This window comes from Coturnix japonica, chromosome 7, assembly GCF_054131305.1.
Source record: "Coturnix japonica strain WE chromosome 7, WE-NBRP24, whole genome shotgun sequence".
Classification (NCBI taxonomy): domain Eukaryota; kingdom Metazoa; phylum Chordata; class Aves; order Galliformes; family Phasianidae; genus Coturnix; species Coturnix japonica.
In genome coordinates, this window is record NC_140669.1 from 6,790,552 (window position 1) to 6,812,138 (window position 21,587).

The 21,587-nt window shown below is 35.7% G+C and overlaps 1 protein-coding gene across 6 annotated transcripts in view; it reads right to left on the reverse strand.

Annotated features, from left to right (window-relative positions):
• The window catches only part of SCN2A (sodium voltage-gated channel alpha subunit 2), a 68,061-nt gene that overhangs the window by 34,955 nt on the left and 11,519 nt on the right, over positions 1 to 21,587 (reverse strand). For 2 of the 6 annotated variants that reach the window (XM_085552226.1, XM_085552223.1), the window contains exons 2-12: positions 15,066 to 15,385; positions 13,775 to 13,895; positions 11,754 to 11,841; positions 9,980 to 10,108; positions 9,390 to 9,481; positions 8,050 to 8,322; positions 6,210 to 6,273; positions 5,519 to 5,660; positions 4,521 to 4,727; positions 3,524 to 3,811; positions 93 to 440 (exon numbers count right to left, since the gene is read on the reverse strand). In XM_085552226.1, the coding sequence (XP_085408352.1) occupies positions 93 to 440; positions 3,524 to 3,811; positions 4,521 to 4,727; positions 5,519 to 5,660; positions 6,210 to 6,273; positions 8,050 to 8,322; positions 9,390 to 9,481; positions 9,980 to 10,108; positions 11,754 to 11,841; positions 13,775 to 13,895; positions 15,066 to 15,332 (2,019 nt within the window). In that variant the 5' untranslated portion in view covers positions 15,333 to 15,385. Of the gene's footprint in view, positions 1 to 59; positions 441 to 3,523; positions 3,812 to 4,520; positions 4,728 to 5,518; positions 5,661 to 6,209; positions 6,274 to 8,049; positions 8,323 to 9,201; positions 9,294 to 9,389; positions 9,482 to 9,979; positions 10,109 to 11,753; positions 11,842 to 13,774; positions 13,896 to 15,065; positions 15,386 to 21,587 lie in introns of all 6 variants that reach the window. The other 4 variants (XM_085552225.1, XM_085552221.1, XM_085552224.1 and 1 more) reach the window with 3 other exon arrangements.

Consider the following 21,587-nt stretch of genomic DNA (forward strand, 5'->3'; position numbering starts at 1 on the left):
GTAGAGACAGTAGTTGACGATACAGGACATCATGCCTGAGCTATTGCAGACTTCCTTACATTGCTAGCAGTGGTTGCTTTATCAATCATCACCTCTGGCAGAAGTTGTCCAGTAGGTGACGTCAGAGCTGGAGGCCCACCGACCAAAGAAACTACTCCATTACAATCCACAGTGCTGTGCATCTTCCCGTTCACTGGAAGTGGAGGTACTGTCCTGGATGACCTACTGGCCTGACTAATGTTACTGTTGCGCCGTTCACCATGTCTATGAGGAACAAAGAGAGAATCTCTTCTGCTCTCATTGTCTTCAAAAGTGCTGTGCTCATCATCAGCAAAGTCATTTTCAGATCCTACATCCTTTGCTCGACCTCTGAAGCTGAAAAGACTTGTTCTGCTATTGCGCCTTGGGGAAAATAGGGAGCCACGAATACTCAGCAAAGACTGTAGGCAAATAAAAACAGTGATTATCAGATGAAAATTCTTTCAGATGTAATGATTTATTACAGGGAAAAACAGTGTTAATATGTCTTAAAGGGTAAAACAATCTACAAAGAAATGAGCTAGTACAACACCCCCCTAATACACTCCCTTTTAGGTATTAAACAAAGTGCACATAAGTGACAGACATACACCACTTATTTTAATACATTGCCTATATGTTATCAACTGGTTTCATTAGATAAAAAGAAACTGCTTGACAGAATTGCTTCCTCTGCCATTCTGACTGTTTTAGTATCAACTGTTCATAAATTGTATAAGCACATCTAGCTACTGTTTATCCCTCGCTGGGATTAGTCTGACAGGTTGAGTGAATAAAATGTTTGGTAAATTTCCATTGAGTCAGTCTGCACACAGACAGAGCTGCTCAGTTTAAAAAATAATGAACCTATTTTTGCAAGTACTGGCCATGTAGTTCACAATATGTTTTCTATTTCTTTTTGAAAGTGTTAGTTATCCTGAATATGCAAAGATGTGTATGTAATTTGCATGAGCATCCTTCATCAGTCTTCATCAGTTTACTCCTGTGATTAAATGTTCTGCTATGGGTGTATCTTCTCAGGATCAGTCAAAAGAAAGTTCTAATCATGCAATTACGCATGTGCTTAACTTCAGTTCATGTCAGTGATTCTCCTGACTTGAGTGATTTGGCTTTATCATCTGACTTCACCCAGAACCTCTATGAACAACACAGCTGGTACATAACAAAGCAGCATCATTGTTTCTGTTTTGCAACTTATTTTCATGGATCCAAGCCCATTGTTCCAGGCATTGCAAAATGCAGAACAAAAAGGCATTCTTCTACCTAAGTATAACACAACAGATGGATACAAAAAGAGAGGGAATATGAGTAGGCAAAATTGATGAGAATGATAAACAGTGGTCTTAGCTCACCTGAAGTCACTTCCCTGTCAAGCTTTCTGTAGGCAGCATGGTAAAAGAGAGTTTTAAAGAGGGATTTGAGGAAAGCAATGAAGTGTTCTGTGGAAACGCATGGGAACTTCTTCCAAGCATGAGGGGCAGCATACCAGAAAGAGGTCAAAGAAGCCAATTTGAAAATTTAACAGGTTATGGATGCTGTCATGGGACTTGATTTGCTTACTGTAAGGCAAAGTAGGTTGAGAAGAGCTTTAGGCATAGCATGTTTTACAGTACTGAAAACATCTATAGGCCAATAATTCGACTGGAAGATTAGGTAATAACAATGAGATAAGTTAGTGCTCTTTGCAACAGTATTCCTGATGAATATAGCAGTAATAGGGACATGGAAATAATTCTAAGTTAAAAATAGTTTGCAGTCGTGGGTCTAGAGGAGAACTGGGGTAAAAAAGGAGACAGAGAGAGAAAAAGAAGGGAACTTGCAACAGGGCCTTGTGGAAATCCCTTAGAAAACTCTCAAAGTAGTAAAAAGATCTTCTAAAGCACAACTAAAACAGAACTGAGAGGAGACAAAATAATGAATGTTAGGAAGACTAAGTTTTCAAGAAAACATAATGGTCAGTCACACTGAAGGGAAGTGAAATGTCAAGGAAGATGTTAAAAATACAATATAAACCTGCATTCAGTCTAGGAAAAGGTTATTAAAAACAGTGTTGAGTTAATTTTTTTGAGTCTGGTAGCTAGAACCCAGAGTGGAAAGGAACTAGGATTGGAAAACCAGAGAGGAGGAAATCACTAGGCTATCATACTACATATCTGTATATGAACTTTAAGATGAAAAAGCAAGAGAAGGAAATTGGATGAGGTATGCTTCATTTCTAAACAGATGCATGAACTGAACTGCAGCTGAATAAGGCTGCAGTTTGAATGAAGACGTAAGAATATGCACCTAAGGGATCAGATGAGACTTCAACATGAAGTACAAATCAATAGATATAACTGTGAAATTTTGTATATGGAACAGAATGAATCATGAATTGAATTCAGCAGTGAAGTCTCGATAGAGGTTAGTCAGACAGTTAACAGCATAAAACAGTGGCAGACCAAGGGGAAAAAAAAAAAAAAATGGATGCAGTGCTATGAAAAAAAGTGTTAGGAAGGAAGAGGGAGGAGGAGTTCACTTGGTAGAAACATTACACTCCCACCACAGTCTGATCAAAACAGGAAAGTCCTTAATAAGAGTACAACAGATGAAGAAGTTTGAGCTTTTCTGAGAATGGGAGCTGGAGAAAATGATACATGCAGAGGACATGATTTTTGTAAGTGATGAAATAGGCTTTCCAGAGAGAGGAATAGAAGAGGATAAAAAAGGAATTAAGGAATTTAGTAACAGTGGCTAAAAAGAGGAGGACAGTAATTCATAAAGATCAGGGAGAATCAAGAAGGTGGGGATAAAAAGAAGAGATGAGGCATAAGTTACAGAAAGGGAAAGAGAAAGGACAGAATGGATGTGAGATTGAGACCTGAGCTGCTGGGGGACAGTCTGAGGCGGGCAAATGAAGAAAAGCTCCTGAAAATTTTAGAAAGTATAACATAATGAAGCTATCAAATGAAATAAATATCTAGATGGGAGATGCAGATGGAACTCTTCTTGAGTCACTGGTGGATCAATGTAGGAGAACAAATGCAAGGACACATTGCCACAGATATTTCCACCTTTAGGATAACACAATTAAAGGTCTCATATCAATTAATTTTATTAAATATTAATTTGCCAAATTTCACATAAACATTTATGTTAATTCTCTTGGTTTCTGTACCCTAAATTTAGCACAATTCCAATTGAAAACATAGAATTCTTTTCTTGAAGCCACTGTTCATGCTATTTTATAAGCTCATTTTCATTAATGAAATTGGCAAATACTACTCATTCTATCTAATAGATATTATATTGATTTTTTTTCACAGATAAATTAAAAAAAAATCTAATTCTTACAGTTTCATCTTTGATTGTGTGTATTAACTTGGTCATATTTTTAAGACATTAAATGAATCTGTGGTATCACTTGCAAGAATTGACCAAACTGCACTATAGGCATTCATTTACATGATGAGTAGACATTTAAGAGGTAATAATACCATGGTACCTGATGTGGGGAAGAGAATCTCTTTTCGTATGTCAGTCTATTCCCCTCAATGGAAAAACGGAAGCCTTTTCTTTTGATGCTGTCCTCTGATTCGGATTTGCGAAATTCTTCCTCATCCTTCTCACCTTCAGCTTGTTCTTTTTGCTTTTTCTTCTTTCTTCTATTCCTCCTCTCTTTAGCACTCTTTGAGCTAAGTTTGGATGCCTCAGAAGAACTTTCAGAGAATCCACCTATTCCACCTACTCCACTATAATCTCTTGAGTCAGCTGCTGCAGCTGCTGCTGCTGCCTGTATGTACAAATAAGCACATATGGAATTTACAACTCTTAGACAAATACACATACTCACTATTTAAAATTTATTGCTATTTATAGATACTCTTAAAATAAATAAATAAATAAATTAAATAAAAGCACTGGTCCCAATTCACTGAAACCACTTTATCACCAGAAGTAAAATTTGAGAAATACCAGAGGAACTAAAATTTTCCTATACCTCCATCTCCATTTTCAAAATCACAGAATGGCTGAGGTTGGAAGGGACCTCATCTTGTCAAACTTTACAGCTCAGAGTCACCTGAAGCAGGCTACTCAGGACTGTGTACAGACAGTTTTTGTTTGTCTCCAAGTAAGCAGATTCCACAACATCTCCAGGCAACTTGTGGTTCAATCATTTCTTCACTCTCACAATAAGCAAAATAATTTCTATCTCCAATTTGAACTTTTACCTTGAGTTCATTTCTGTTATAGTTATCATAGAATGACAGAATCTGCCCCTTGCCCATGAGGACAGTTTCCCAGGGTGTTTTGTTGACTAACATCCTGAAGAACTGAAAATTAGCTTTTCTAAAGTTAGCTTCTCATTCTTATTTTTAGCCTTCTTCATATCATTCCTGAGCATGAACTCAACCACAGCATGTGGATGAGGAACCTATCCTCATATGTGAATATCAAATTCCAGCCATGAGTGGAAAAAAAGTTATACTTTACAAGGATACCTGAGCTTCTTCCTGTTGCTTTTTCAGTTGTTCCAGCATTTGCTGAAATTCTGCTTCTTTCTGTTCTGCTTCTTCCATGGTTGCTTGATTCTGTTCTTCATAGGCCATGGCAACCACAGCCAGAATCAAATTAATCAGGTAGAAAGAGCCCAAGAAAATGACCAAAACAAAAAATATCATATATGTTTTCCCAGCAGCACGCAGAGTCTAAGGAAAAAGAGATAATACACATTTTAGAAGACTTTTACACAGTGTTACATAATCTGGTGGCATATATGGTATAGATTAGAAATGCATTGTAAAATTTCTCCATTTTATTACAATATGATTATGTTAATTTTTCCATATACAACCAGTTAGTGTTATATCATAGCTATATGTGCAAAAATCCAGGTTTTGTGTCTGTGAGGGTACAGCTGACTGTGATCCAGCAGTTTAAATAGTTCAGAACTCCTACTAATAAAAATTTCTCATAGGAGTTGCTGCCTCCATTATATCTTTTTATTATAGCCTTTAAACTACTTTAAAAGTAATGGGGCCACTGGCCAGTATCTTACCTTGTATTATCAGACCCAAACTACAGTGCAACAAAGCCAGTGCAGAATACAAAACGTCATCTTGCACAACATCACAGTCCTTCAGGTTAAGGACGTGTGTATTTCAGGAAAAAGATATAACCTTTCCAAAGATAATATATCTCTACTAGGCTGCAAATCAGTTTAGCTACCATCTATCTGCAGTATGTTTGGGCAAGAAGCATTAACAAGTTCATTTACTCATTTATGAAAAGGAAACAATTATTAACAATTATTTCTTATTATGTATTTGAGAAGCACACAGAAATCTAAAGCCCTTATTGTTTCAGACAGCTTACATATATGAAATAAAAGATGATTTGTGTCCCAAAGAGCTCAGGTACATGTGAATGAAAAGAACTATGCAAATACTATGCAGTAATGGTATTGGTGATGGTGCTGTTTATTTTAATAAGTCCTCACCAGCTGGTAAAGATTCTCCCAAAAGTCCTGAGTCATCAATCGAAACAGTGACAAGAATGCCCAACTGAATGTATCAAAACTTGTGTAGCCATAGTTGGGGTTTCTACCAGCTTTCACACATATATATCCTTCTGGACATTGACTACAAAAGAAGAGGAAATGCTATGTTTAACAACTACTCTAGATTACCATATGCTATAAAAAACACAAAATTGTTCAGGAGTACCTGTTGCAAATGAAATTTTGAACAAGTAAAACTTTATTCTACAGACCTAAAATAAAAAATCTAGTTGTTTTAAATTTTTAATTCCATTTCCTACTAATATTTCATTGCTATAATAATATAGCTAATAGTAATCTATCCTTCCCCACAATTTTTCATATCAACACATCTCCATCAGCACAAAAGAAGAATGACAACTAGCATAGCTAATAGTAAATTGTCAGCCAGCTGGCAGTAATTCTTATGCACATAGTATTCCTGGGATTACTGTTACAAAATTAGTCTAAGGTGCTGAAGAAATTGCCTGTGTAAACTCAAATCACATAGATGGTTACACTTAAGTATAGTTTCATATTCCAAAATGTTGGTAAATTGAAACTTTATGGTACAGCTGATACTTTAGTTCGCCACCTGGGCTATTCTAAGTAGCTAACTTTCTTGATGCACTGTGAAAAATGATATTCTTACCCTGCATCTGAGCTATTGCCACACAGCAGAGCATCGTTTTGTCCCTCCAAGAAGTAGAAGTGATCTGTTGTTTTTTAAAACAAAACAAAGAAAACATGAAAAATATTAAGAAAGAGACATCATTTATACCTAAGGATTAAAACTTTTACATTAAAAAAAAAATAAGCAAACAGTTAAATTATGGTACATGATGACCAAAAAAGGAAAAAGAAAAAAAAAAAAAAAAAAAAAGGATATTAATATTACTTGAAAAATCATGGGAGTTTTTGCAGCATGAAAGAATAGCACATAGCAACACGCACAAGAAACTGTTAAATGGATCTTGATTCGCACAGTGGAAGGAGAAACCAAGCTGTCGTTGTACATGAAAAATAATACATGTAATTCTGTTACAGAGGACTGTACTTGAAAAATCTATATTCTGTTAATAGGCTAACTATTAAAATAGGGTTCAAAATTAATTCAGAGATGAAAGACTAAAAAGTCCCTCAAACACCTTTTCATTCTCTCTCTCCTCCTTTTCCTGCTCTTGCTGTTCTCCTTTCCCACCCTCTCCCACCCTTTCTCATCTCTTCTGTGATGTAAAAAGGGAAAATCAGTTTGTCATCAATTGCTTGTTTGGGATTTATATGGAGGGGGAAAAAAAAAAAAGAAAAAAAAAAAAAAGGGAACCTCTAGTGGAAATTTTGGGTCAGGTGGCATATTAAACTGAAGTTGCCAAAATTAGGCATGCTCTGGCTGTTCCCAGGAAGCAGATGGTTCTTTGAGATTCACCACCAGCTGGCATGGATTAGCTTAGCTGGCATGAACTAACTCAGGGCCAACACTAAAGAGACAAGCAAGGAATTGCAACCAGTTCCTATGGACTTTTTCTACTCGATCACCACCAGTATATGATGAAAACAGCAAAAAGTCTGCCTATTTTAAAGGAAGAGGCTGCACACATCACTTCTACATCTGCACTGAGATAGGCACCAAGATGGATTTTAAAAGTGATCTGTGTGTGTAATTCATATTCCTATGCACCACAGCTCCTCCTCAGTTAGGCAGAGGATCCAGATAAACTATCACATCAGCTCAGCTGTCAGCCCAGTATTTTAGAAAAAAAATATACATATATATCAAATTTTCAATAATAAGATAATGATAAAGTAATAGTCAATACAAATTTATCAAATTAATGGCATACATAAAACTATTCCTCTCTCCTCCTTTGCCAACTTACTAGCAGGATAATAGCCCCAGGGACAAGTTATAAATGACACCTTCTGAAGCAAATAAAGAAGATACATTTCAGCTTGAATAATCAGAAAATACTTCAAAAATAATTCCGAAGATTTTTTTTTTTCCTTAAGATCCTTAAAGGGTGTGTTTTAGAACAAGCTTCATTAACAACTCAACTCATGAAATAATACAAAAAATGCATCAAGTGTTCTGAAGACATCAAGCTAGGAGAGAAGATGATCAAAATTTAGAATGACCTTTACAACTGACAAGCTGGTCTGAAAGCACTTGGATTTCTGTCAACAGAGAAGAAAAGAAAGGAGGGGAAAGGGAACGGATTGTTTCCAGAGATTTTTAAGGATGGGTTATCATCCAAAATCTTTTCCAAGCCTACATTTCTAAGATACTACTAGCATGCTGAGAAGATAAGTATATTAAAAGATTATAAGGTTGTTTATGATATTTTAATCCAAAAGCATTTAGCTTTTGGAAGCTGAGGCTTCCTAACTTTCAGGAATACAGGCATCAGATTCAATATTCATGCTTTTCTATCTGTTTCAAAATTTTTCAGGAAAAAAGAAAAAAAAAAGAAGTCGTAGATATAATGGTTTCTTACTTTTATCTTCTATGTACTCATCCCAGTTAAATATTGTCATCGTTGTATTAATAAATGTACCATTTTCACCTATAGAGCTATTAAAGTAGGTAATAACAGTTGTTTCAAAAGTAGAATTGTCTGGAGGCCACTGCAGGCATTTATTCCTCAAGTTGCCCATGAACAGCTGCAGCCCTATTAGTGCAAATACACTCAGACAAAACACAGTCAGGATCATAACATCTGAGAGTTTCTTCACAGACTGAATTAGGGCTCCCACGATAGTCTTCAAGCCTGCAAAGAGGAAGGATTTTTATTATGATACTAAGCAGATACTAAACGCATAAAAAATCATGAGATTCTTTCTCATAGAGATTTCATGCAAAATGATATCTGAGTCTAATGTTTGTAATACAATAGTATTTGTTAAAAGATTTACTTGTGAAGATGAATGAAAAGCTGTAAATTTTATGCATACTTTAGAGTGTACAGAAATAAAAGTAGATGCTACCAAACTTATCCTTTATGCCAAATCAAGTGATTTTATTATTCATGCTATACCTCCACTCTACATAGGAAAATACTGTTTGCTTTTGCTGATGCTTCTTGCCCAAACCTTTCTTACGTGAACCATTTAAAATCATTCTGCATTTATAAACCTGTTATAAAGATGTAATAAATTCATATTTTAAAGATAACTTCTGACAATACGAGAGGGCTGATGGTTTGGAGAAGAAAGGCATCTTTAGAATAATTCCCCATGCAAGGCCCATGCTATACTTTAGAATTTATTTTTTTAATACATGACATTTTAAACTGAGCTAAAGTTGTAAATCAAGTGCCTGCAATAAATGATAAAGTTTGCATCAATATGAAAGCTTAAAAGTAACTTACAGTTAAAACATATAAAGGAAAGCTTGATGTCATAAGATGCAAATCACATAGGCTGTTTACTGCAAATATCTCATGCAAGTGTTTGTTAAACTCAAAGGCTGACTTAAAAAGAAAATACAGCTAATTAAAAAAGCAAAAATCAATTAAAATGAAGTTAAGTCTTGATTTCTGCTTTTTTATTTTATTAAAAATGTGTAGCAAACAAGGCTTATGCTTCAAAAATGTGAGTATAGCCTCTGTGGAACAACAGTCAGCCTCAGTGTTTAACCTAGCTCTCACCTGGAATGACTGATATTGTTTTCAAAGCTCGGAGAACTCTGAATGTTCTCAACGCTGAGACATTGCCCAGGTCCACAAATTCTGTCACATATCTGTAATAGGGGAGTTCACACACAAACACAATGACAGCACACAAATAACAGTTGGAGAAACAAGGGGCCTAACACCTTACACCAACTACATCTTACCTGGGATTACAGAAATAGTTTTCAAAGCTCTCAATACTCTGAAAGTTCGAAGAGCTGAAACATTGCCTAGGTTTACAAATTCTGTTACATACCTGTAGGATTAAATCACAATTACTCAGAATTGAGGCAGATTTTATCCTTACTGCTTGGGTCTTTGACTAAGACCTTTTCACCGTTCACTGCATTTTGCCTGTGTTACAAATGTCCTTTTGATTGTAAAATTAAATTAATTTATCAAAATAAACCACACTGACTTATTTTTGAAAACTAATTTTGTCAGCTTCTAGCAGGAAGTCAAAATGATTCCTTTAATTCTGATATGCAGAAAGAAGACAGGATATGAACAGTTCAGGCTGATGGCATTCACAGTCCTAACGGGCTGACACACCATGTTGGCCTCTGCAGCACATGCTCAGTTAGAAATACTAAAATGTGTAAAAGAGGTAGAAGAAACATATTGAAACTGCAGGAAGTCCAGGCTCCACATGTTCTGGTTGACAAAATACCAGGCAATTTTTAGTCACTAAGCTCATCCTATCTGAAAGATTAAAAAAAACCAACAAACCAAAACAAACAAACATTAGACTTACGCAAATGTAATGACAGTGAAATCGAGCCAGTTCCATGGGTCTCGGAGAAATGTAAAATCTTCTAAGCAGAAGCCCCTTGCAAGAATTTTAATAAGTGATTCAAAGGTATAAATTCCAGTGAAAGTGTATCTGAGGAAAATACGCAAGATAGAGTTTATAGAAACATACTCATGTTATCCCTACACAATATGCTCTCTAGTCCCATTTTTCCACTCTCTGAGTAGCGTAAGAACTTAATAGATACAACCAGCTTTTAACATCTGCAGAATTTCTTCCTTAAAGGAGAAGAATCAAACCATGATTAGAAGACGACATGGCAATCCACAAAATTGAGGTTCAAATGCTATAATCTTTGCTAGCAAGTCAGTTGCAAAATTTCCTGTTACTTCATTGGCACATTTATGTTCTACCTAATACTATGTTAAAAGAAAAAACATATGAAGTCATGATTTCAGTTGCTTCCAATCTTAATATTAGTTTCTTCAGCATTATTTTTATGATGAAATGTTGTAGAGTACCATGATCTGGCAATCTGTCAAATCTCATCAAACCTTGTTCACTTTGTCAGAGTAGCTGTACCCAGTAGTTCACCCTTAGCTGGACAAGCACAGTTCTGGAACAAAACTAGTGTTTTCACATGCAAAATCCTGTCCAAGACCAATCAAAACTTTTTACAGATTTCAATAAAATTTAGTGCTTGTTTAGATTAAACAATTTTTGCTGAAACATGAGGAGTATAAATGCTTAATTCTGGTGTTCTGAGTCATTTCAATTTTCTACCTCCAAATGATGCCATTTTGAAATTTAATTTCATTTATAACTTTAATCAAAGAGAAGGTAAAGCAGACTGTTGGAAGTCAAACTGCTTAAAAGGCTCACATTGGTTTTCAGACAAGATCAACCTGAAACCAAATTTCCTGTTTGATACTTTTCAGTTCAGTAACTAAGAAAAAACAAAAAAGTTTTTCCCATACAACTTCACTCAATAGATGACTAAGATTCGCATTATATATACATAGGGCAAAATACGACATGAATAAATATTCAAGCTAGCTATATTTATTCATAAATACTATATGCTAGACATCCTGAATACATATATGTTCATATGCAATTCAAAATGAGAATGCCTACACTGCCTTTAATTGTTCTATGATTTCACTGTTGATTACTGAAGACTAAACATGTACTTATCATCCAAATCAGTTAGAAGTGAAGCTGCAGCAGAAGCATAAGATGTTATTACAAAAATGAAGCATCACGAAGAGCAGTATTTTATACTGCCTTGGAACAATCACAAAATATGCATCAACTGTATATGGGGACTGGGGTTGATGCCGTACTGGAACTTTTCTCTTTCTAGCTGCTATTTCCTATGGGAGGATTAGCCAATCACTGAAATACTTTTGAAAAAGCTTATCTTTCATTAAAAAAAGAATAAATTAAAAATTCACTAAGAGATTGTCTTAACTGCACCCTTTATCTATGCAAGTTCCTGCAGTGCCTCCACTTTTTTTTACATGGTAAAACTACCATCCTGTTCCTACATTACCTATCTAATACTGCAAACAGAGTATGCAAATTGAATATTCTATAATGAAGGAAGTGTTGTCAAATATTGATTCAATATTACACAGAAAAAGCTAGCACAGTGCTCAAAACATGTTACAAAGTAGCTGCTGTTAGCAGATGTTATCCTTATTAGTGTAACATCATTAACAGCAGTTTATTTCAAAGGACTGAATATAATTCAAAGACAATCCATTTCACTTACTCTACATTCTTTGTCCAGTCAGGAGGGTTACTCATGGTCATAAATACACAGTTGGTCAAAATAGTGCACATGATAAGCATGCTGAATAATGTGGGTTAAGAATTAAGGAATGTAAGCCAGAAAATCTCATTAAAAGAATATCAAACAAGATCCTGGTTTGGCAGATATCCAGTATCAGGAGATATTTATCCCTCCACTGCATAGCTGACACTCAGAGAAAAGCACTGAGCATGTTTCACAGTCACTTCTTTGTAGTTAGGAAAGTCACACACTAAAAATTAGAAAAGTTGAAATATATACATATAGAAAAAAAAATAACAATACCTTTGATCATTGTTTGTTTGTTTGTTTTTTTTATTTAAATTATCTGCATTATCTTTTTAATGATATATTTTTGTAATATAAAAAGCGGTAGAGAACAAGTCACATTTTATTCTAAAAGATAAAACAAAAAACCCTAAAGAAAATCTGAGAACAATTCCATGCTACGGACATTTTCACTGATTTTGACAGAACTGCTCTGTATTTACAAACCTTCAGTTTCAGGTCTAATACATTACTGGAGATGAAAACAGAAACACCAAAATGAAAACAAATCACACAGATGAAGCATAAAATGTCCACATGATGGCACCATCACCAAAAATTAGGAAGATCTCAAAGCTTTCTTTTATGAGCTTTAATTTCTCCAACTAAATGCAGGTTTCCATGCTATAATGAGTACTTACAAGACTACATTTACATCAGCTTTCAGAATTCTGTATGATGAACTATCCTCTCAAAATCCTCCCTCTTCTTTCATCAGGGAGAAATAACTGGACTATACCTTCCCAAAACATTAAAGCTTTTTAATATTCCGACTTCATTCACTCCAACTATTCACCACCATCTCAGTTCTACAGTCTTCCATTGCTCCATCTAACTGCTTGTTACATGCTATGGAGTGTCATGTAGCTGAAAAATAATTATTTGTAGTGATATCAGTAGCAAGTGAATAGAGACTACACAGTGTTGTCTGATTTTGAAGTTATTTGTAGGCTAGCCACTGATAATGTTATCCAACACTTACTAGATAATCATTTTTATCAGACTTCCATTACACCAAAAGTATAACAGAATCCTTCCAAGGGTTATTCTACATGATCCTAGAATCTCTCTATGTAATGCTACCAAAAAAATTAAAAAAATAAAACCACTCCCCAAAAAGACACTCAAAAACCGACTCTGATACAAATGTTTGCACACTGAAATATGCTTCCTAAGTAAACAGATTTACTGAAGTCAAATCCCTCAGTGACCTTATATCACTATCTGGGATCAGACCAATACAAACACTGAGAAAGACAAAGCAATAGGTTTGTCATTTGTAAATCTCTACCTATAATGTGGAAAATCCAACGTACTTAGAAAAAAAAATAAAAGTTTATAAAAGGTTACAAGTGCATAAAGCAATAATAATGAATAAATAGACAGGTAAGATACCCATAGGACTGAGAATGCAAATAAGAAACCTCAGCTGTTCTATCAAACTAGCTTGCAATTTGGACCTGAATCAGAAAATGAAAAGGAATAATGAAACACAATTTTCACTAAATATTCAAGCAAGTATATAGCTGGGTTCAAAGATTTCATTTTAATACAAGATGTTGGTGATGAACTGAAAGTATTTTGAGGAATATACCTATAGTTTGTGAAAAATGTGGTGGAAGTGAAAAGATGAAAAGAAGTTTGAGAACTACATGGAAAATGAGAGGGAAAGGAAAAGGAAGAGGAGGAGGAAGAAGAATGACAGAGGAAGAAATTGTAAACAAAGATGACTGGTTGTCTTCTGATGTTTCTGTATTATGATCCAGCAATAACAAACAATTAAGAGGAAAAGAAAAAGATCAGAAGAGAAACAATAGAAAGAAGAGACAAAGCACCATAGACAATATCAACCCTTGGACACGTGCCAGTGAATGATTTAAATACTAAACAACATCTCATTGACTACAGTTTTAGACTGACCACTTGAAAAGGATATGAATGTACCAAAATCTTAATAGCTATTTTTCTAAGAGGATTGAAAGGAGTTAACATGTACAGGGCAGAGGTGGCACTGAATCGGAATATCGCCTTCCCTTTATTCAATACTATGAAGGTCTGGAAAAGAAACACAGAATTAAAAAATTACATTTAAATTATACCAACAAGTTACAGTTTACATGGTCAAAACCTTGTCAGTTTATTTAGAAATCATAAGGAATCCTGATCCTAATCATATTGCTTCCCCCTTTATCTATTTCTTGTGAGTTTCAGAACTGCAACTCTGTCTACTTTTCTTAAGCCAAGCTTTACTTTTACCTAATACAGAATTCAATGATCTATGTATTTTCACTACCTCTCCATGGTTTTAGCAATGATTCATGTATACTGCCAGCATCAAAAATAATAATTATATATATAAATGTAACAGTTTTCATAATACCTGGGAAATGAAGAAGTATGAATCCTATATTTAACATTCAGTGCTTTTAAAAATTCTTTAGATATCCATGCACTTGGGTAAATTCCTATCTATTTATATTTTCTCTCCAAATATAGGTGGAAGTTCACTCTCACTGAAGGAATGAGGATCTACCTAACATTGTGGCAGCTCTAAAAAGCCCAAAGGGACATAACCAATAAAAGCCCGGAGCACTGTCAGGAGCTGTCACCTATCTCAGCTGGAATCAGAGGGCAGTGTTTTCAAAGACTATACCCTACTTTTGAGAAGATGTGCCAAATGCAGCAGCTGAAATCCTGGAAAACAAGTCCTTGCCTTGCTTGGAATCATAAACTTCAGCTCTTCCAAGTGAAACACATGTTCAGATACACAGATACATGTTGATTCTCAGACCATACTTAGGTTCTTAATTGTAAAAGATAAAGAATTAGTCTCTAATGTGACCACATTAGAGTCCATTAGAAATGGACTCCAAAATGATCTGCTCCTTTCATGTGTTATAGAACAATTAACGAAATACTAGCATGCTGAAGATAGCCCTTGTGCTACTTTTTTGATCATTGTCCTGTGAATAAAACACTGGAAGCTACAAATATTAAGAAAACAAGAATATTAAAATAAACCTGAATTCACTTCTGTCTACAGACTGGATTCCACAAACCTGCATTTCTAACTTCTGTTCCTACAACTGAGATTTTTGCCAATGAAAGAAATTAGAATATAATGGTAAGCGATGACTTGATCCAAAACAGTGGAAATGCTCAGCCTGCCAAGAAAGTCTGCTGTATTTAATCTTAAAGTTTCACTGAAAGACACAATACACTCACTTTTTTATTGATATAATATGGGTCCAGGTCTTCCAAGGGCTCAGATACCATTCCTGGAGGTATGTCGCCGTAAATAAATGGCAGGGTCTTTCCTGCCTCCAAGTCGCTGTTTGGCTTTGGGCCATCTTCATCATCATCATCTTTGCGTTCTTGTTTAGATTTTTTAGCTTTTTCTTCATTGATACGTTGTTCAATAGCTGCAAGTGATTCTCTTGTGAAATAGCGGAAGCTGTCAGGTCCTGGTGGTACCAGCACTGACTGTGCCATCTTTTCATCCTGCACCTCTTAACTACTGTTTAGCCTCCCTCATAAAAAAAGTGCTAAAAATATAAACACACACACACACACACAAATTAGAGCAACATAGTCACAGACAATGTAAAAGAATGTTCCTGCCTAGAAATTTCTGTGGGACATCTTTGTTAAATACAGTAATTATTGATGAAGAGGATGTTGTTATAAAATGCACTTTTTCATTTGCTTTCATTTCAGGATAAGCCATTTTCCTTTGCAGCTCTCCTCTCGGAGGTAATATTTAATTTAAAATTTTATTAATGCTTGTGAAAGTAGGTTGACAAAAAAAAAACCAAACAAACAAAAAACAGCACCTGTATAAAAATGTCTCGCATAATAACATCTTTCCTTTTTCAAGGGTAATGAATAAAGTAGGAGATATTTTTCCAGCACATTCATTGCAAGACATCAACAGTTCTGAATTGTTTACAGATCAGTGCTGAGGAGTGAGAATGCAGTCAGTTCACATCTTTATTATCCTGCTTAAGCTGCACCTTGAACCTATCATCCCTCTAGCTAAAAGGACCAAAAATGACTCTTAGAATCCACTACTGGCACTTAAGGCCAGAGGGCGTAGTTGAAAGCAACATGAGATGCTCCTTCTGCTCAGGTATAAATATGCTGCCTTTGCAGAGCTGCCAGCTCAGGAAACAAGGAATCAGGCACAAGCACCTGCATTCCGATCCCCTGCCTGGCAACACATTGTGCACTGGAAGAATTGCTGAATTAAACAAAAATTGTATTTAATCATTAGATAACACACTTTGATGCCATACATTACGCACAGTAACGTTTTTCACTTTTCAATAACAAGGGCAGAACGTTTTTTTCTTAGTAGGTCCAGACAGCTCAGTTAGAAAGAACAAACATAAATATCCCTAATGCAAGTATATCAATCTGAAATTATAAACACTACCTCTGCTGTAGTCTTCAATTGTTTTTCTCAAGTCCTTATCCTGAGTAAGCACAGTAAAGATACAGCAAATGCAATAATAAAAGTAACTTCTCTGTAAGTGGATATATCCTAGAAATGATTATCAAATTAAAATAATGCAACAGTTAAAATACAGTCTGCATAATCCTACTTTACTCTTTTCCTAAATACACATATTCCTGCACAGCAGCAACAAATCCATATTTTGGAAGCCTGATAAATAAACCGCAGCACAATGCTTTCTCCTCCTTTTCATCCATATGCATACAGCTCTTCACACCTACACAGACATCCACATACATCTCAACTTCTGCAGGTCTCCCCACAAACAACCCCTTCCATTGCAGGGAAAAGCACCCGGGGCATTCTGTCATGGAAGGTCTGTACAAAATTGCTGCTAGAACACATGCACAGAGCAGCAGCAGCAGAAGGGTTAATGAGGAAAATGCAAGTGGTCCTGCTGCAGAATCCTCTCAGATTTTATTGTTAATCACATACATTAAAAAAAGGCATAATTCTTTCTTAATATTGCTGGAAACAATTAAAAATGCATTACCAGTGTAGAATCTTGCACTTACTGGGTTTGGAATGGCACCCAGGCACACTGCAGATAAATTCCATCATGTCTTTTATTTATTTAATTTTTTATTTATTTATTTATTTTATAAATCTCCTTCTACAGACCACACCTAACTTCCTGCTGAAGGATCTTGGTTATTGAAGTCAACACCGGCATTTCCTGTTGAGCCTACTAGGCGTTGTAACTCTTTCTGCCACTAGATGGTGCTGATGTACATCCAGAAATTCATGTCAGATATGGTGAAGAATTTTTTGCACGCTCAAACACTTGCTTAAACTGAGACTCCGGGACTAAAATACATGATTTTATATAACCAGACAGGTCTCTGGATTCTCAAAAATTCTTTTGAATATATAGCAGCTACTGCTGTTGAGACGATAGCTGTTAAAACTGAAAGGTGATACAGAAAAGAAAGTAGGAGGGATAGCAAAATGAGAAATAGGAAAATGGAGGATGCACAGAGTGTACCACCAAGGCAGCTGCTGAGTTTCTCCATAGTATGGTTTATTTTAAATCAAAGCTTTTATTTTTTAAAACACATTTATACAATATGTTTTACATGTAATCTAGGAAACTCAATGCAAGAGAAAGACTGCTGTTTTTAATGCTCACTGCAGTAGTGAATTCCTTTACAGCAGTCACTACCTATTAGCGGGGAGCAAGCCACGATCACCAGGAGCACCCCAAGTCCTCCCAGGCCTAGGAGATGGTAATCCCTGGCCCTGTAGCACCTAAATGCCATCTTGCTTCTTCTCTCTTACTCTTTATCTGTATTTTCTACACTTAACAGATTTTCAGTCTTCTCTCTCCTGATGCAGTAATCTCACTTTTTTTATCCTCTCTTTCTCAGCACCAGAAATACTCTGCCCTTCCCTCCTACTCCCAGCCATATCCAAATCTCTTTCAAACTTTTTGGGCAACACATTCCTGTAGCTGTAGATTTAGACCTGCAAGCAGCCAGTTACTTCTGTCCCTCAGCCACCTCCTTTCCTTGTGCTGTGAAAAGGACTAAGGAAGCTGTGGAAAGCAACAAAAAGCAAAGGGTCACTGTGAAGTGAGAAAGATTGGAGGAAAATATAGGAGGTTAAAAAAGGCCACTTCTGTGGCTTTTTAAAGAAGACAACAAAGAGAAGGACAAATACCAATAATTTGATTCTTTGGCAGTTGTGGTAAGAGAACAGTTTGACTGCACCAAAAGACAGTTTTCAAAAGCTTTAAGCAATTAAGAACAAATACATCAAACAAGCAACATATACTTTAATCACATAAGAACTATTGATTTGGTTTTGAATCATTTAGATCTTAAAGAGTATTTAAAGATAATATTAAAAGTGCTCTTCAAATGAAAAGTATTTTGACAGAGTTTTTGCAATTTCATAGCTGATTCCATGAAATCAATAGAAATTACGCAAATATTTCTATGTAACCAAATTTTTTTTTATTATTTTTTTTTTTTTCTAAAAGCTTCTGGCTGATTCTAATTAGAATTGTGCTTTACTTGAAGCAGCTTTGAAGTCTCAAAAGAAGAGAATTATGAGACAGCACAGATTCACAGGAGAAAAAGATCTAACTACAAAACAATGTCTATTATTTATAGATGTAGATTTGTACATATGCTTGTGCAGCTGCTTAAGAAAATGAAATACACTGAGTACCCAAAAAGCTTGACTAGATCACATAATATGTGGAAGGGACTTCACTCTGTTGTGACTGTTACACCATGTCACATTTTCTTATTAGTCTGATTATGTGTTTCTTATTGCATGGATCAGAAATCACAAGACATTGATTTGATTTCCACAAGTTCTATACAATCTAGATAAACGGAATTAGGATAAACAGTAAACAGTAAGGACAAGAAGAAAATAGGCAGTGGGACACTATCCCAGTATTTCGTGTGTCTATGGTCTTGCTAGAGTGTAAGGTGAAAAGGGCAAGCATTTCAGAGACACAGATGCAATATGGTCTTTGCCATCCTTGCAAGAGAAAAAGATGTACTTCTAAAGAGGACAGTACAGTAATATAACTGTAGAAGGTAGTAACAATCATTAAAATACAGTAATCTGATGCTACACAGCTATATTGCGATAAATAAAATCAATAGAGATAGGAAGAGATAATAATCAAATTAAATCACAAGTATCAAACAAATGTAACTTAAAAATTCTTGTTCAAACACGTAAAAACTACTTAAAATATAAACATGGAATAATGAGAATTCTGGTAACAGGTAGCTTCTGACTGCAGTGTCACTTCCAGCCTGCAGCCACCAATGTACCTTAGGATTAGTTTTGTCACTGGTGGTATCCGTACTCCAACTGTTATGGGATGTAGGAAAGCATGAAGCGTCTGTGTTCTATTCTCTCTTTTACTCATTCAGGAAAGCACTCATGGCCCATATAAAAAGCAGAGTTGAAGAAATGTTCTGTGCCTCATGTAAACAAATTTTACATGAAGGTCAATTATATTTGACAGGACAAAACTGAGAAACTTCTGAGTTTTTTCTGGGTGTCTAGGAGCCATTCATCAATAGACAGTCTTGATTAATAAAATAAAATGGAAAACAATAACCAGCCACTCCTCAGAAAAAAACGGTTTGTTCAGTGTTGAGCATTAAAATGCACAAATGGCAACTTGCCATCAATTTGTGGCTCTGTTATTCTTTTACTCTGAGTTATTTCCAGCTGTGTGTTCCTGTAGTCTCATAAATTGTCCTTAAGTGCATGCCTTTTCATTAAAAGATCTGAATTTCATCTCGTCCCAATAATGCTAGTCATCAAGCTCATCTGGTCTTTTTTGTGTAACAGCTTGATCCTTCTTTAACAATGCCTTGTAACTTTGTGACTGGAACAAATTACACTGGCATATCTCCACTTTGCTGAAACAATTAATAGAAAGATTAAACAGAATTTATCCCAAAAATATATTGGTAACCAGCAACTTTGACCAAAGCTTAGTTTACTTTGGTATTTGCTGTAGTGTTCAAAATAAGTTAATGCCATTCTAAGAACATTAATCTTGCAAAGGGAGCAGAAAAGGGAAACTGGGAAGAGGTATTGACCTTCTTGTAAATACTACACATTTGATCACATGCATTGCACCTAAAGAAATTCCTGGAACTTCTTCCCCCATTCTACTTAAAATATGTCTTCTCTTTTTATCTGGCATATAGGCAAAGAGGTTGTAGGGTTGAACTGAAGCAAGAGAGACTTGTTAGGAAAACCTCTTACCATTGCCAACGGACAGAGAGCAGACTTGCCTCAATCATTCCAAAGCTTTAAGAAAGATCAAGCCTTGTAAAAAGATGCCTTGTAGCATCAGCAATGAGTGCGAGTTTTGTAGCAAACTGATCAGGATGAAAATCTGGAAACTTGTAACAAACCCTTAATGTTTAAGGATCATGTTTAAATATTGTTTTTTAATGTTTTGCACTGCTCCATCTGTTACGGTTCTTTCCTGGCCTCAAGGCAGTAAAAGCTTGTTATTTACATACAAGAGAAGCAGAAAAGAATGGGATTTTGACTGCGCTCATTGAGAGTTTTTCAAGAGTAAGTGAGATGTGGGCAGAAGAAAGTCCCATCATGTGCAGGAAAGCTCTTAAGTGATTCTTTAAAGAGGAAGATTAGTTCCTTAGGAAGCATTCATGTGGAATAGGAGAGATCTGCTACCAGATTTAATTTACTCACCTCTTTCTCCATCTAGTTTTCTTCCTTTTCTCCTAGCCTGATGAGAAGAAATTAAGACAAGTTTAAAAGAGCCATTCCATAGTCCAGACTCTTGTATGCACCTTGCACCACTGCTATTCCTACACGAGCAAAATAAACTCTGGAAAATGTTGTTGCTTCTCAAAGGGCTACAGCACTTTTGGATGCTATAGCACCTCACAGCTCTGCATGAAGGATTGTATTATATTGATTGCCCTGTCTGAACGGAGAAGGTTTGCAGCTAGTGTAGAATCTCAGTTAAGATTCATGGTCTCACTGCTTCACTGCTGAAATTAGTATACAGCAGATAAAATCAATTTTCCTGTTCTTGAGGTCTGTGTGTTTCATACTGTGGTGCTCTAATGTTCAGTAATCAGAGCTCTAACTGAGGTCTCTTTGTAGAGTACATGCATACTGAATGGTAAGATACAGTTTGTGTTTCTACACAACAGTTTCTTCCAAAAGGCTTTTTAGAAGAGCAATATAAAAAATACAGCTTCCGTCACGTAGTCCAACATGTAAAATGGGCATGTAATTAGAAAATCACCTATGAAATGCAGTTTCAGAAAAAAAAAACTTAAGTCAATATAAGAAGGTGCTGTCAGAAGGGACAGTCTCATTCTCCATTCGCTCTTATTCTGGTCATTTCCCACTGCGCTCACTTTGGCACTTCTACACTATGCACTTGAGTCAGATCAGATCACCCATCTGGCTGAAAACTATAAATGACGAGATTTCAGCCAGATCAAAGAGCTGACTCATCATACTCCAGGAAAGAAGTTAAGAGGCTCATTTTTGGAGTAGAAAGGACTAGCTGATTGTCTACAGCATTTTCCAAATTTTAGTGCTTTTCCTAACTATGCAGCATGATGTGGCTTAATGTTCCAGACTACAAACAGGTCTTCACTGCTTGAGTTCTAGAGCTGAACAGAGCTCTAACAATTGTGCAGTCCACATATATAAAAACAGATCCCACACTTGGTGTAGAACACTGCATAAGTAGGAGAAAA